At 36.8% G+C, this 14,733-nt stretch overlaps 1 protein-coding gene across 2 annotated transcripts in view; it reads left to right on the plus strand.

The window, feature by feature from the left end:
- UGGT1 (UDP-glucose glycoprotein glucosyltransferase 1) overlaps positions 1 to 14,733 on the plus strand; it is a 135,789-nt gene that overhangs the window by 65,000 nt on the left and 56,056 nt on the right. For both annotated transcript variants that reach the window (XM_049889124.1, XM_049889125.1), the window contains exons 15-18: positions 877 to 962; positions 6,057 to 6,192; positions 8,864 to 8,995; positions 13,742 to 13,906. In XM_049889124.1, coding sequence (XP_049745081.1) covers positions 877 to 962; positions 6,057 to 6,192; positions 8,864 to 8,995; positions 13,742 to 13,906 — 519 coding nt within the window. The remainder of the gene's footprint in view (positions 1 to 876; positions 963 to 6,056; positions 6,193 to 8,863; positions 8,996 to 13,741; positions 13,907 to 14,733) is intronic.

A 14,733-nucleotide genomic window follows, 5' to 3' on the forward strand; every position in this document is an offset into this window, starting at 1 on the left:
ATAGAGCAAAGATTTCACCTTGAAGACTAAGATGCACCTGACCCAAGCCGTGATGTTTTCAGTCGCCTCATATGCGTGGGAAAGCTGGATGATGAATAAGGAAGACCAAAGAAGAATTGATGCTTGAATTGTGTTGGTGAAGAATATTGAATATACCATGGATTGCCAGAAGAACGAACAAGTCTATCTTGGAGTACAGCCAGAATGCTCCTTGGAAGCGAGGATGGTGAGACTTCATCTCACATACTTTGGACGTGTTATCAGGAGGGATCAGTTCCTGGAGAAGGACATCGTGCTTGGTGAAGTAGAGGGTCAGTGAAAAAGAGGAAGACCCTCAACGAGGTGGATTGACACAGTGGCCACAACACTGGGCTCAAGCATAACAATGATTATGAGCATGACGCAGGACCAGGCAGTTGTACGTGGGGTCACGGTGAATTGGAACTGACTTGACAGCACTCAACAACAATAACAACGACGTTATTATTGTGGTATAAGAATTTGGTTCTAAGGGGATTCCTAATTCAGAGATCCTTTAAGAAAATTAATACACAATGGGATAATCTCCATTTTCTAAGGCAGGAGGGTTTATAAAACTTGTTTTTTGTTTGACGTAGTAGAGAACAAGTGTTAGCAATCTGGGATACTCTTTCCAGCTTATTAGCAGAGGGCCATGAGAAAATCATCAGGCATTCAGTGCCACGTTCTTAACATAAAAGGGAGGGTAACTGCAATTTGTGTAACTCCTCTTTTACATGGTTCAAGAGTAGCTGTAAAAAGGTAGCCTTACAGTACAAAGACTAACAGCAGTTTTACTGGCCCAGTGACTTTTGAATAAATGTCATTTCATTTGTTCTTTTATATTTTCCCTCACAGGTTTTTATAGTTGATCCTGCTCATGAGACCACAGCAGAATTGATGAACACAGCTGAAATGTTCCTCAGTAATCATATACCACTAAGGTAACCCTGGTATTGATTTGATGTTGTCTCCGGTTTAGCTGAGGTTTTGTCTTCTTCGGTGCAAGTCTGGTAGCTACTGAATCGGAGGATAATTAGCCGTGAGATTGTTAATGGCAGTTTCATCATCTATTCAGCATGAAGCCAGTATCTTTTGGTATAGAGAATTTGAATTTTTTTTCTCTCAATTCTATTTATTTCGTTGTCGTTGTTGAGAATATACACAGCAGGACATACACCAGTTTCATAGTTTCTACATGGACAATTCAGTGACATTGATTACATTTTTTGACTTGTGCAGCCATTCTCACCCTCCTTTTCTCAGTTGTTCCTCTCTCCCTATTAATATAAACTCACTGCCCGCTAAGGTTCCCATCTGATCTTTCAAGTTCATGTTGTCAATTTGATCTCGTGTAGATCTTAAAAAAGCATAATGCTCAAGGTGAACATTCTCTACTAATTAGGCTAAACTAGTGTTTGGTTTTAAGATAACTTCAGGGGATGTTTTTGGTGCAGATTTGATTCTTAATGAATCATGCCACCATTGAATTATTAATAAAGAGCCCTTGTAAAGATAGTGTGTGGTCTTAGCTTGCTTCCCAAGGAATGGAAGTTTTCATGGGTGAGTGCCCTGTTTTCACTCTCAGTGGAGGTAGAGCTTTGACGATAGCTTTGGTTTGACCGTCAAGGACTAAATGTGTATATAGCCTTCTGTAGATATAAACAGAAACGTTTATTTCACTTGTATTGCCAAATCTACCAGCAGGGAACTTGAGTAGCTAGGTTTCCACTGTACTTTTAAAGAAACTTTTTTTTTAAGGTTTTACGTATAAGTGTTCAGATATTTTTACTTACATTCTGAATAACGTCTGGTAATTTCACGTGTTGAAATTCAAGTTCTTAGAAAATCTGAAATTAAAGAAGTATGTAGATAACAAATATTGTGTGTTCTGTACCCAGCACTGAGCTACATGTTGTAGGCAATACACGGTACGTATTCCTGCCTTCTCGGAAGAACTACTCTGCACACTTTGAACAGTTTAAGAAGATATTTGGTCAAGCACCAGGTTATGTGCTGCTAGTTAGATGTGCGTTAGTGTTTCAGGGAAGCAAAAGATTACGGGCAGTAGAGAGACATTTTGTGAAGAGTTGGTGCAGAGACCCAAGGCAGGTAGTTGTTATTGTACTGTGTTTGAGCTGATGTGGTCGTGCACTAGGGTTGTCGGAAGAAGCCAGAGGAAGGGACAGATCTGTGAGAGTCACTGGTGGTAACTGATGAGGGTCTGGGTCTGGGAGTAACAGAGGGAGAAATCTGAAGTTTCCTGCTTAGGTAACAGAAAACTTGTAGAAGTCTTCTAGAAATTGGGAACCTAGGAGAATTAGCTTATGAGGAGAGAATTAGGTTCTAGGAGGAGTTTATCATCTTACATGTTTGTTTTTCATAAGAATAACATTTAGATCATTTCTGCCTGGAGCCTGTTGATATTTTTGTCATAGGTGGGATTTTAAAAAAGACAATTTTCATATAAAAATGAACCCTTCTCTTAATCTTATCCTTAATATGCACACACTCCCCAGAACTAAATGGTATTAACAATTTGATATTTGGTCTGTATACCTGTCTGTATTTTCTTCTGGTATTTTTTTAAGCCTATAACGTATTTAACATAAAACCAAACCCATTGCTGTCGAGTTGATTCCAACTCATAGCGACCCTGTAGGACAGAGTAGAACTGCCCCATGGAGTTTCCAAGGAGCGCCTAGCAGATTCGAATTGTCGACCCTTTGGTTAGCAGCTGTAGTACTTAACCACTGCGCCGCCAGGGTTTCCTGTTTAATCTATCCATAAAAAGAATGAACATGCTCCAGCATGGATGGACTTTGAAAACAATTTACCAAAGGCCACATATTGACTGATTCCGTTTATATGATATTCACAGGGACAGAAAGCAGATTAGTGGTTGCCAGGGGCTGGGAACGGGGGAAATGGGAAATGACTACTAACAGGTGGATGGTTTCTTTTAAGGGTCATGAAGATAGTCTGAGGATTAGATAGTGGTGATAGTTGTACAGTCTTGTGAATATATATTAAGATACCTCTGGATTGTATACTCTAAAAGAATGAGTTTTAGGGTACGTGAATTATAGCTCAATTAAACAAATTACAAAAACTAAAGGACTTCCCTAACAAAAATTTACTTCTGAAAATCTTTAAACCTTCCCTAAAGTGTATGTAGCTTTAGTTATGTGTCACTTCTTCCAGATTGCCCTTTCTTCATTTGAACATCTGATTATTAGATTGTGTTAAGAAGCCATGTTGTGAAAAAACAAAGCAGACACACACAAAGCACATGTTTAGCCACCTCGAGTTGGCTGAGAGGGTGTTCATGTGCCGAGATGGCCTCGGAAGCTGAGACTGACTAGGAAAAGCAGATGCGTGGTGCACATCTCTTCATCCCTGTTACTCCTGTGTAAACTGCTTCTCCTTTTTTCTTTCTTTCCCTTTTCTCCCCCCCCTTTTTTTAAATTTTGAGCTTATATAGTTAAGATCAAATAAGTATGATGTGACTCTACTGTATTACATTCATATTTTTAGAAAAGTTGGAGTAATATCTCAGTTAGAAAGGTTTGCCGTGTCTGGTATAATAAATCTAAATAGCTGTATCTTTGTTGTTTGAGAAATTATATTTGATTCTGCTACTTATGGATAGCGTATTTTAATAAGAACCCAGAATAAGACAACTGTTTTGAGTCATGAGAGTATCTTTAAGTATTTGGTTGTTTTTTGGAAAAGGCAGATTCTACAGTAAGCTCCTTTATTTGGTGAACAGGTTTCTTACACATACGTAGCATTGTCTTTCATTTAAAGACCCAAACATGAGTTAGCATTGCAAGGTGGAGGTTTTTTGAATTTCTCTTTTTCCTTCTCAGGGAACAGTGATATTACAGTATAGTAAAAGACCAAAAAGAATTGGGGTTGTCACTAAGGTAGTATGGTTAACAACTGTGATCTTAGGAAAATTAACTTCTCTGGATGTCATTTCCTCATCTGACAACTGTGGTAACAGAACCAAGCTTCCCCGTCTCACAGTTTTCTGGGGGATTTTAAAGCCCTAAAAAGTTAACACCAATTCAAGGCATTATTATTGGCATTTAAAAAACTTAACTGTTAAATGTCCTTCAAAGCAGATATTCCACAACTTTTATTTTTCTACTGTATTTTGTGATTATTTTATTATATTCACTGGATATAATATTCATTGGAGTCTTTGTTTCTCCTGCAGATTATGTACTTATTTGTTTATCTAAAACTGTTTTCTTTGATTTTTTAAAAGCGTTATGAAATATGTCATAGATAAAAAGAGTACAGAAAACAGATGTTTTATTTAAAATATTTTAAAACTTAGAAACACTTACGTAATTACCACCCCGCTTAACATGTAGACCCTTTCAGAGCCTAGAAGGCACCGCCTGTGCTCTTTCTTGACCACCTCTCCCATCTTTCCCTCTATACGAGGTAACTACTGTCTTCATTTTGTGATAATTAATTCTTTGCTTTTTTTTTTTTTTTTTTTTATAGTTTTCCTACATATGTGTACTTTCGTGGTTTAGTTTACCTGGTTTTGAGCTTTACATAAATGGAATCACACTATGTATGTGTGTGTGTATATATACGTATCTTTGTGACTTTTTTCAGTCAGTTTCATGCTTATGAGATTCTTCCATGTTGTTGCATATACAGCTTTGTTGGTTCATTTTTACTGCTGCAAAGTAGTCTATTTTATGAATATTCCACAATATTTTCCATTCATGTCTACATTTGCCCCCCAAGTTATCAGTTCACATCATCAGTGCTGCTGTCAGTACTCTGTTTCATCTTCTCAGGCTATATGCATGCTTCTGTGTATACACCCAGGAGTGGCATGACTGAAACGGCTTCCCAAAGCAGTGGGCCCAGTTTATACTCTGAGCAGCAGTGTTTGAGGGCTCCATTACTCCATATTCTCATCAGTATTTGGTATTATCTGAGTGCTATCCAATAGTATTAAAATATTAGCCATATATGTTATTTACAGTTTTCTAGTAACCACATTATCAAAGTTCAAGGAAACATGAGAAATTAATTTTATATTATCAGTTCAACTTTAATCAATATAAGAAGTCCATATAAAATGATTAATGCGATATTTTACCTTTTTTTTTTTTTTTACTTTAGCCCTTGTGTATTTTAAACTTAGAGTTTCTCAATTTGGAATATCTATATTTCAACTGTGCAATAGCCACGTGTGGCTAGTGGCCACCATATTGCCACTCTGTAGACATGTAATAATATCTCATTATAGTTTAGTCCTTTATTTTAAAGTTTAATAAGCTTTATCCATGATCATAGCTTTTTTTTTTTAATTGTACTTTAGATGAAGATTTAGAGAGCAAATTAGTTTCTCATTAAACAGTACACATATTGTTTTGTGACATTGGTTGCCAACCCCGCAACATGTCAACATTTTCCCCCTTCTCGACCTTTATTCCCTGTTACCAGCTTTCCTGTCCTCTCCTGCCTTCTTGTCCTTGCCCCTGGGCTGGTGTGCCCACTTAGTCTCATTCTGTTTTATGGGATAATTGTAGCTTTTTGCTAAAGGATAATAAAAAATAGTAAATCTTTTTTGATTTCCATTAATTAGAATTTCTCACTTGCCAGCGTAGAATTTCTAACTATCACCTTTTCTGTATATGTTTATCTTCTGCAAATTCTGATTTCCCCTAGAACTTTACATAATAATTTTGTTTAAAATCAGAAGAAACCCTCTACCTAAACCTGTAGCAACATTCTTCCTGTCAGTGAAGGAATCTTTTCATGACGTGGATGCCGCTTGTTTTAACAGTACAAATGAGAGCCTGGTTTTTATTTTGTAAGGGATAGGTATCTTTGCCAGCCATGCTGGAGTCAGATGTGAACTGTGCTTTCTGCGAAGGGTGGTTTTTCTCTGTTAGCTACAATATTTGGGTGGGTGTGTGAATGCCATTCCTTTTAACAGGTTGAATTCTTTGGAGTAAGTTTCATGTTCTTCTTCTCTTCCCCTGTACCCCCTCTCCCAGAATTGGTCTACTCTTTGTGGTTAATGACTCTGAAGATGTTGATGGGATGCGGGATGCTGGAGTGGCTGTTCTTCGAGCGTATAATTATGTTGCCCAAGACTTGGATGATTATCATGCCTTCCAAATGCTGACAAATGTATGTCTTCCTTTACAATGGCAAATGTGTTTTTAAGTCTAATTTACTCTAAAAAACAATCTGTGATAAGAGGAGCCTGTATTTCTGTAAAGAGGAAAGTGAGGTAACTTATTTCACGCAAACTTCATGTGTTTTATATTTCAGGGCACCTTTACTGTATTGACCTACTAACGTTAGTAATTGCTGTGATTTTGGCTAAGACAAGATTTCTGAGGAGCCCTACTAGGGTTTCTTAGTATCTTAATCTGCTTTTTGGTGATTTGAAATCATTAGTTGTTGCAATTTGGTAAATGTGATGGTTTTCTATATTTGTTTTAAAAAAAAATGTGTTGAGACCGTCATATGATTTTTAAATTAGGGTTCAGTTTGTTATCGAGTCAGAAAATTCTTACTGAGAAATAGTCTGGTTTCTCCATTTTAACTGGGAACTCTGAAATGCTTTGATTTATGTGTGTATCTAAAGTATTGTTGAAGTTCAAAGGACTCTCCTTGGTTTCTTGTTTGTTTTCCATTTTGAATATAAATAACTTCATAAGTAACAGTTCTTTTGTTTATAGATCAGTGGTAACTATTGAAAAAGATGTCTTTAACACCGTTGATTTTTACCACTTTTATTTTACTCCTTAACATAATGTTGCTGTTCCGTTTATTACACACATTTATTGTTTAGAGATTCAGCCAAAGACTTTTTTGTTAATTGAAACGTACGTTTGTTTATTCATCTTAACATTTATTGAAGGCCCACCATGTGCCACGCCTGGTACTAGCTGCAGGGAATACAAAGAATAGTAAGACTTCTGTCCTGTCCTTAAAGCCTAGCAGGGGCGCATACAGATGATTTAACCAATGTGGAAGAACATTAACGACGGAAAGCACAGTGCTGTAGCAGCACAAGGACCTCACTGCACCTGGGATGGGCACAGATGTTTTGCCAGAGTGGGAAGTTGTTCCAGTTGAGTCTGGGATGGGCACAGATGTTTTTCTAGAGTGTGAAGTTGTTCCAGTTGAGTCTGGGATGGTCACAGGTGTTTTTCTAGAGCGGGAAGTTGTTCCAGTTGAGTCTGGGATGGTCACAGATGTTTTTCTAGAGTGGGAAGTTGTTCCATTTGAGTCTGGGGTGGTCACAGGTGTTTTCTAGAGTGGGAAGTTGTTCCAGTTGAGTCTGGGATGGTCACAGATGTTTTTCTAGAGTGGGAAGTTTTTCCATTTGAGTCTGGGGTGGTCACAGGTGTTTTCTAGAGTGGGAAGTTGTTCCAGTTGAGTCTGGGATGGTCACAGATGTTTTTCTAGAGCGGGAAGTTGTTCCAGTTGAGTCTGGGGATGGTCACAGATGTTTTTCTAGTGCGGGAAGTTGTTCCAGTTGAGTCTGGGATGGTCACAGATGTTTTTCTAGAGCGGGAAGTTATTCCAGTTGACTCTGGGAAGGTCACAGATGTTTTTCTAGAGTGGAAAGTTGTTCCAGTTGAGTCTGGGATAGTCACAGGTGTTTTTCTAGAGTGGGTAGTTGTTCCAGTTGAGTCTGGGGATGGTCACAGATGTTTTTTCTAGAGTAGGAAGTTGCTTCAGTTGAGTCTGGGATAGTCACAAATGTTTTTCTGGAGTGGGAAGTTGTTTCCGTTGAGCCTTGGATGTTCACAGATGTTTTTCTGGAATGGGAAGTTGTTTCAGTTGAGTCTGGGTGGAAAAATAGGAGTCAGATAGTGACACCAAGTTGGTAGCATGACTTGAGCAGAGGACTGAGAGAATGGAAATGTAGGAGCCTAGTCATGAAGAGCATTGTGTGCCAGGCAGCTTCCAGCAAAAAGCAGCAGAGAGCAGAGCTCATACTTGAATTAAAACAAATCATTCTGATGCATGTATGGAGAACGGAGGTGATGAAGGGTAAAGTGGCAGGGATGCTGGCTGGTGAGCTTGCTGTGGTCCTATGAGAAATGATGGGCAAGATAGCAGCAGGGCTATGGAGAATAAAATAGGTTCAGAAGCACTTGCTGAGGATACTATGTTTTTTAAGTCTATTTTTAAAAGTTTTTTTTCCTCTCAAAGCTATATTTTCTTAAGGAAAGGATAATGCAAGTTTTTATCTCTAAAACTAAAGTAGTATATGCTCATTGTAAAAAAAAAAAATCCTATAATGAAGCGTTTCAATTTAAAATCTCTTATCTCCCTTCTCTTTTCCCTAATCTTGCTCTTTAAAAGGTAGCTGCTAGTAAAAGGCTGTCTTCTGTCCTTCTAGGTGTGTAACTGCACATGCGGGCAGAGTTCACAGTTTTTGCTGTGACTTGCTCTTGGTCTGTTTTTAAAAAACAGGGATTATGCCATCCATATTCTGCAGCTTCTTCCCCCTAAACATCATGGATATAAGTTCTTGTTTCAAGGATTACTAATGAGCACTCGGATTTTTTTTTTTTTTTTTTTTTAACTAATGCATTTTTACAGGTTTGGCACAATGTGACTATCAATTGACTGGGCCATTTTAAGAATATTTTGTTTCTAGACTAAGAAAGCATCTTAAGGAGATACAATATAATAATAAAGGGGGAATTATTCACTTGTCCTACTTGACATTTTAAGAAAAACAGCTGTGTTTTCCTCTACACTCAAATATTTTGTAAGGAAAATTTTGACATTTGGATTTAGAAGTGCAGTTGGTTACCTGGTTTTCCTTCTTCAGATATATAACAAGGTGAGGACTGGAGAAAAGGTGAAAACTGAACATGTGGTCAGCGTCCTGGAGAAGAAATATCCATATGTGGAAGTGAATAGCGTTTTGGGGATCGATTCTGCGTATGATCAGAATCGGAAGGTAAAACACTCTTTGGTGCTTCTCATTTGACTGCTGTGCTGTTCTTTGCTTACCCTCCCCTCCTCCCTGTTTTTTGTTTTTTGCTTGTTACTATTATTGATGTTGGTAACTGGTGGTTAAAGTAAAGTATTTTAGGTACTTTGCGTTAAAACATTTAGAAACCAGATTATTCTTCAGGGCTTGAAAATGTAGTTTATATTTTAGTTTTGTGAAGATATCATTGATTTTTAGGTGGCATATTCAGTATTAAATTGAAAACCAGTTTCTTTTTTACACTGCAGTATAGTACTTACATGAAGTACGTCCTAGATAAAATCTGCTGGATGTGGAGCCAGCATATGACGTACAGCTTAATATGGATCATTTTGCTTTATTTGGTTTTTTAGGCTAGGATAGAAATGTATTGAGAAAGGTAACAAACAGGATGGCAAAGTGTGGTAATAGAGAAATATCTTAGAGTTTTTTAATTTAAAGATGACCCTGTTTCTAGTGAGAAGTTAACTACAGTAAAGAACTTGATTGTAGGCAGCAACAGTAGTTGGTCAGTTCATTGGAAGTCCATGGTAAAGCAACGAATCAAAATTTGCTTCTGAAACGTTTTATTTTAAATAAAACATTTAGCAATGTACTTATTTGCCAAGTTTTTTTTTTTTTTTTTTTTAATGTAGGACAGGACTTTGGTTCCTTGTTTGGAGATCTGAGCTGTATTGCCTTCATAAGCCACACTCATAATGAGTTGTTTATAATTTATTTTATCTAAATATGGAATCCTTTAAATTTTTTAATTTCCTTCCAAAGTCTGTTATAGTTCTCTTAAAAAAACCCCAAAAAACCAAACCTGTTACTGTGGAGTCAATTCTAACTCATAGTAACCCTGCAGGACAGAGTAGAACTGCCCCATAGAGTTTCCAAGGAGCGGCTGGTGGATTCAAACTGCCGACCTTTTGGTTAGCAGCCACAGCTCTTAACCACTACAGCACCAGGGTTTCCATACCTCTTAAAAAAAAACTAGTTTTTTTTTTTTTTTTTTATACCTCTTAACCCACCCCTAATTCAGCAGCAGTTGGTTTTAGCCTTTAGTTTTTCTCGTAATTTAGCTTTGTTTCCTTGGGAAGAATAACTTTTTATTTTTGCACTCATATTTTATTATTTTACATAACGTTAAATTGTGCGGTTTTTAATAACCAGAGCAGTTGGTTTGGGAACAGACACAACCGATCTTTGTCAAGCATGTAGTTGAGCTGAGGGGAGCCAAGTGTACGTGCTTTAACAGTGAATGTGGTTAATCTGGTTAATTGGTCACATGGAGATTGGTAAAGACATGTGCTACTATAAGTTAGCCAGGTTTTAGAGGGACTAAACAATATTTCTGAAATCCTTTGGAATAAGGAATAAAGGAAATATAAACTACGTTAAAGATTTAATTTTATACACACATAAAAGTACTGGCTAGCTTCTCTGTGCCAGCCCGGATGTTAGAAGGTTGAAGCAGATGTGGTGACTACCCTTGAGGTGTTCACGCAGCCTAGTTGGGGAGACAGACCAGTGAGGGCAGTGAGGTGTTGACTGTAAGGCTGTGAGTGTTTGCACCTTCTCTGGGGAGGCACAGAGGAGTGGGCCAGCCCAGCCAGTTTGGGGACAAGGTGATTGTTGAAGGTTTCGTAGAGGAGGTGACACCTGCCTATCCTGAGAATTAAAGTCTTTAAAAGAGGTAAATGTGAAATTCTAAAAATAACAGTTTGAAGGTTTGTTATATGTAGTAAGTACAAAAGTAATTAAAATGCTTTTGACAAGGGAGGTTCATACCAGGAGCTAGTAGATCTGAGAGGATGATAGCTTGCTGCATTCTTCCACTTTCCCGTCTTTGCCTCTGTGCTTTAGTGTTAAATCCTTTTATTTTAAGGTATATCAAGTTCTGAAGTTGAAACTGGTTATAAGATCTTCTCAGTTCATTGTGAGAGTGTTTCCATTATTGCAGCTTTATGTTCAGTCACTTCTGATTTTTTAAATAAAAGAATATTTGTGCAGGTGTCCAGTGATTTTTCAGATGGACACAAACAGCAAGAGCAGTACCCTGTAGAAAGAGAAAAAGTGAAATTGGAATCAAAGGGAAGCCACCCACTTTGGGAATACCAGAGATTTGAGGGAAATCATGGAATTTTCTCATATTTCATGTTTAGAAAATGCTTAGTTCTAGTTTTCTCTCATCTTATTAAAGAAAAAAGTACAAGTAGTCCTTTTATCATGGGGGATTGCTATGCTGTAAGTATTTGCTTGAAAAATATTGACTAGACAGGGCAGATTGCCATGTTTTATGTGTTCAGATCTTTGTTAAAGAGTTTAATAGGAGTTTAAGAGACCTAGCTCTCCAGTGGTCACCTAGACTTTGACGTTTTCTTCACCTGTACTGATTGGAGGGTCTTCCCTATATAAACAGATCATACTCTTTGTACTTAAACCATTTAATTTCCTAGCTACTTGAGTAGAATTATTCTCAGGGATGTTGAGAGGATTGCCAGACGTCCTAGGAATACAAGGAGCAGTAAGATCTCTATGGCACAGGAGCTTTCCTCCCACACAGAGAAACTCAAACGATTCTTTTAAACAGTTTAGTAGGAAGAACAAATGCTTTTAGCGGCAAATGTCACTTCTAAGTGTCTGTGCCTTTTGTTACAAAGCGGAAGCTACGGTGTCTCCTATGTCTAATACTTGAAAAAAGGAATTTTTTCTAAAAGTAGGCAATACATTTAAAGTAAAAATTTTAAACCGAAGAGAACTAATTCCGATAGGTGTATATTTTCCTAAGCTGCGTAAGAAAAGGTTCTATCTCATGTATGTTATTAATCTCAGTTGTTATTCTTATTAATTATTAGTCTCAATTCTTATTCTTGAGTAGCTCTTTCATAAGATTTTGCCTGTAACTAATGTTTGTTAATTATTTAATCATTATTTAACATTTTTAGTGATTATTTAATAGGAAATTCTCGCATGTAATTTTTTAAGTTTGGCTCTTAATTTAAATTTGTGCCTTTGAATTGGTGTTATTCAGTCTTCTCAAACTATTTGACAGGTGGTAATAAGGAGAATATATAGTCAAACATCTCCCTGCCCCTCTTTACTTCCACTCAGTTCCACTTTCCAGAGAAAACCAGTGTGCTACTTGTTTTTTATTGTCACTTAGAATTATCAGTTTGTTTTTGTTTTTAATTGGCAGTCGGGATGATTTTGAAAGTGCACATTATGTTAAAATTGAGTTTTTATGGACTTCTATGAAATAACTTGCGACCTCAAAAAACTGAATTAATATGGTAAGAATTTTGAGAGTATAAATTAAAGATTATTATGAAACAATGATACAGAGAAGTCGCTAGAATTAACCAAGAAGACTTTTTGACTGTGTCACATTATCAGATAACCTGAAGCATCATTTATTACTGTGGCTAGACCTGATAGAAACTAAGCAGTCTGTTACTGATGACTGGTATTAGTTACTTAAGTGAAGTTCTGTTCTTTCCTATTTAAAAAAGATTATAGAAAACTGTATTCATTGTTTTGGGAAAATACCAATACAAGGTGGTTGGCAAAATTTCTTAAGCATCCCTCTTTTACATCTTGGGTAATAAAATACTTTTTACTCTGAAAAGTTAGTCTGGGGTCTGTGGTTGAAATCTGAGGAAACAGTACCAGTGGACAGTAGAGAAAAAGTGTCCATCCCAGAAAAGTTTTTCATTTTGTTGCCCTGGCGTTTCATACCTAGAAACCTTTTTTGTCCTGGAACAGGAAAAAAATTGGGTTTAGTGCATTGTAGAACACGTTTTGAGGCCACTTTCCCATAAACTTTGTTTTCTACAGGTGTTAGTTCTTTGTTAAGGATATGGGCCCTTATTTTTTTAGAATTAAGTACAACTATTTAATCTTTTTTTTTTTTTTTAATCTTAGGCTTTCTCCCTAGGAGGATGAATAATTTCTGGTAGTCTATAACCTACAGAGTTGCTATGAGTCACTTGATAGCAACAGGTTTGGTTTTGGTATAGCTGTTCTAAGGAGCCCTGGTGGCACATTGGTTAAATGTTTGGCTGCTAACTGAAAGGCCAACAGTTCAAACTCAATAGCTGCTCTGGGGAAGAAGGATATGGCAGTCTGCTTCGGTAAAGATTACAGTCTTGGAAACCACATGCGGGTACTCTGTTCTATTGGGTTGTTTGTTATGAGTCGGAATTGACTTGACGGCACCCAACAACAGCGGCATAGCTGTTCTGCCCATTATGGTAGCCCTTAGTCACAGATGTAAAATTTTAAATTTAAGTTAATTAAAATCAAATAAGATTACAAATTCAGTTTCTTAGTCACACTAACCAAATATCAGGTGTTTAATAGTCTTGTGATCAGTGACTACTGGATTGGGCAGCGCAGTTAGAATATTTCCATATTGCATAAAGTTCTACTGGGCAGTGCTGGCTATAGTGTATATAATTCAGTTTTGTGGTCTGGGCTGCTTAAAATAAAACACACACACAGAATCATTTTCTAATTTGCAAAGTTTAGTGATACTGAAAAATCTCAAATTTACCCAGAATGTTAACTATGATGTCACTTTTTATTTTTAGAAATTGCTTTAGATATTTTTTGATGACCATATTTCCATTTTTTTTTTTCCCTTAGAACAGATATGGGAGAAAAACGTCCTTTGTTCCATTTACCTCAAGAAGGATAAAACTGTGCTGTTTGTGGTCCCTTGTATTTCAGGAAGCAAGAGCCTACTATGAGCAGACTGGGGTAGGCCCACTGCCAGTGGTTCTGTTCAATGGGATGCCCTTTGAAAAGGAACAGCTGGATCCTGATGAGTTGGAAACCATCACAATGCACAAAATCTTGGAGACTACTACCTTCTTCCAAAGAGCGGTGTACTTGGTGAGCGGCATTTCGAGAGTGGTTTGTGAAGCTGGATGTGGTTGTTTTTGTAGTATCTGTAGCAGGCTCTACACTCCTTAAGCAGCACTGTTTTCTGTACACCACTGGTGATTGGTTTGCAGACTACTAGCAAGTCCTGCTGTAAGGAAAATATTCGTGAATTTTCCTGTATATCGTATTTGAAATAGCTGATCTTATTGAGTTCAGGATTAAATAATTATTTTTAAAATTCCAAAGAATTTAGCAACTCTAACAGACACTTGTTCTACTTATAAGAAATTTTGACTGAGGAAAGACTCAAATTTTATTATATGTGTATGTCTGTTATTGAGATATAATTCAAATACCATAAAACTCAACCTTTTAAAGTATATAATTCATTGGTTTTAGTTTTGGGGTCAGGGTAATACTGGCATCATAGGATGAGTTAGAAAGTGTTTCCTTCTGTATTTTGAAACAGTTTATGAAGGTTTGTTACTAATTCTTCTTTAAATGTTTGCTAGAATTTGCTAGTGAAACTGTCTCTGCCTGGGCTTTTCTTTGTGGGAAGTTTTAATATTACTAAATCAGTCTCTATATTTGGTATAGGTTTGTTCAGATTTTGTCTTCTTGAATCAGTTTTGGTTTTTTATGTCTTCCTAGGAATTTGTCTGTTTTGTCTAGGCTATCTAATTTGTTGGTATACAATTGTATATAGTATTTAAAATCCCTTTATTTCTTTAAGATTTAAAATCCCTGTATTTCTTTAAGATCAGTAGTAATGTCCCTTTTTCATTCTTGTATTTTTCTATTCCAGAAATTTTATTTTTGTTTTTCTATTCCAGAAT

The sequence above is a fragment of the Elephas maximus genome, chromosome 6, assembly GCF_024166365.1.
Source record: "Elephas maximus indicus isolate mEleMax1 chromosome 6, mEleMax1 primary haplotype, whole genome shotgun sequence".
NCBI classification, from domain to species: Eukaryota; Metazoa; Chordata; class Mammalia; order Proboscidea; family Elephantidae; genus Elephas; species Elephas maximus.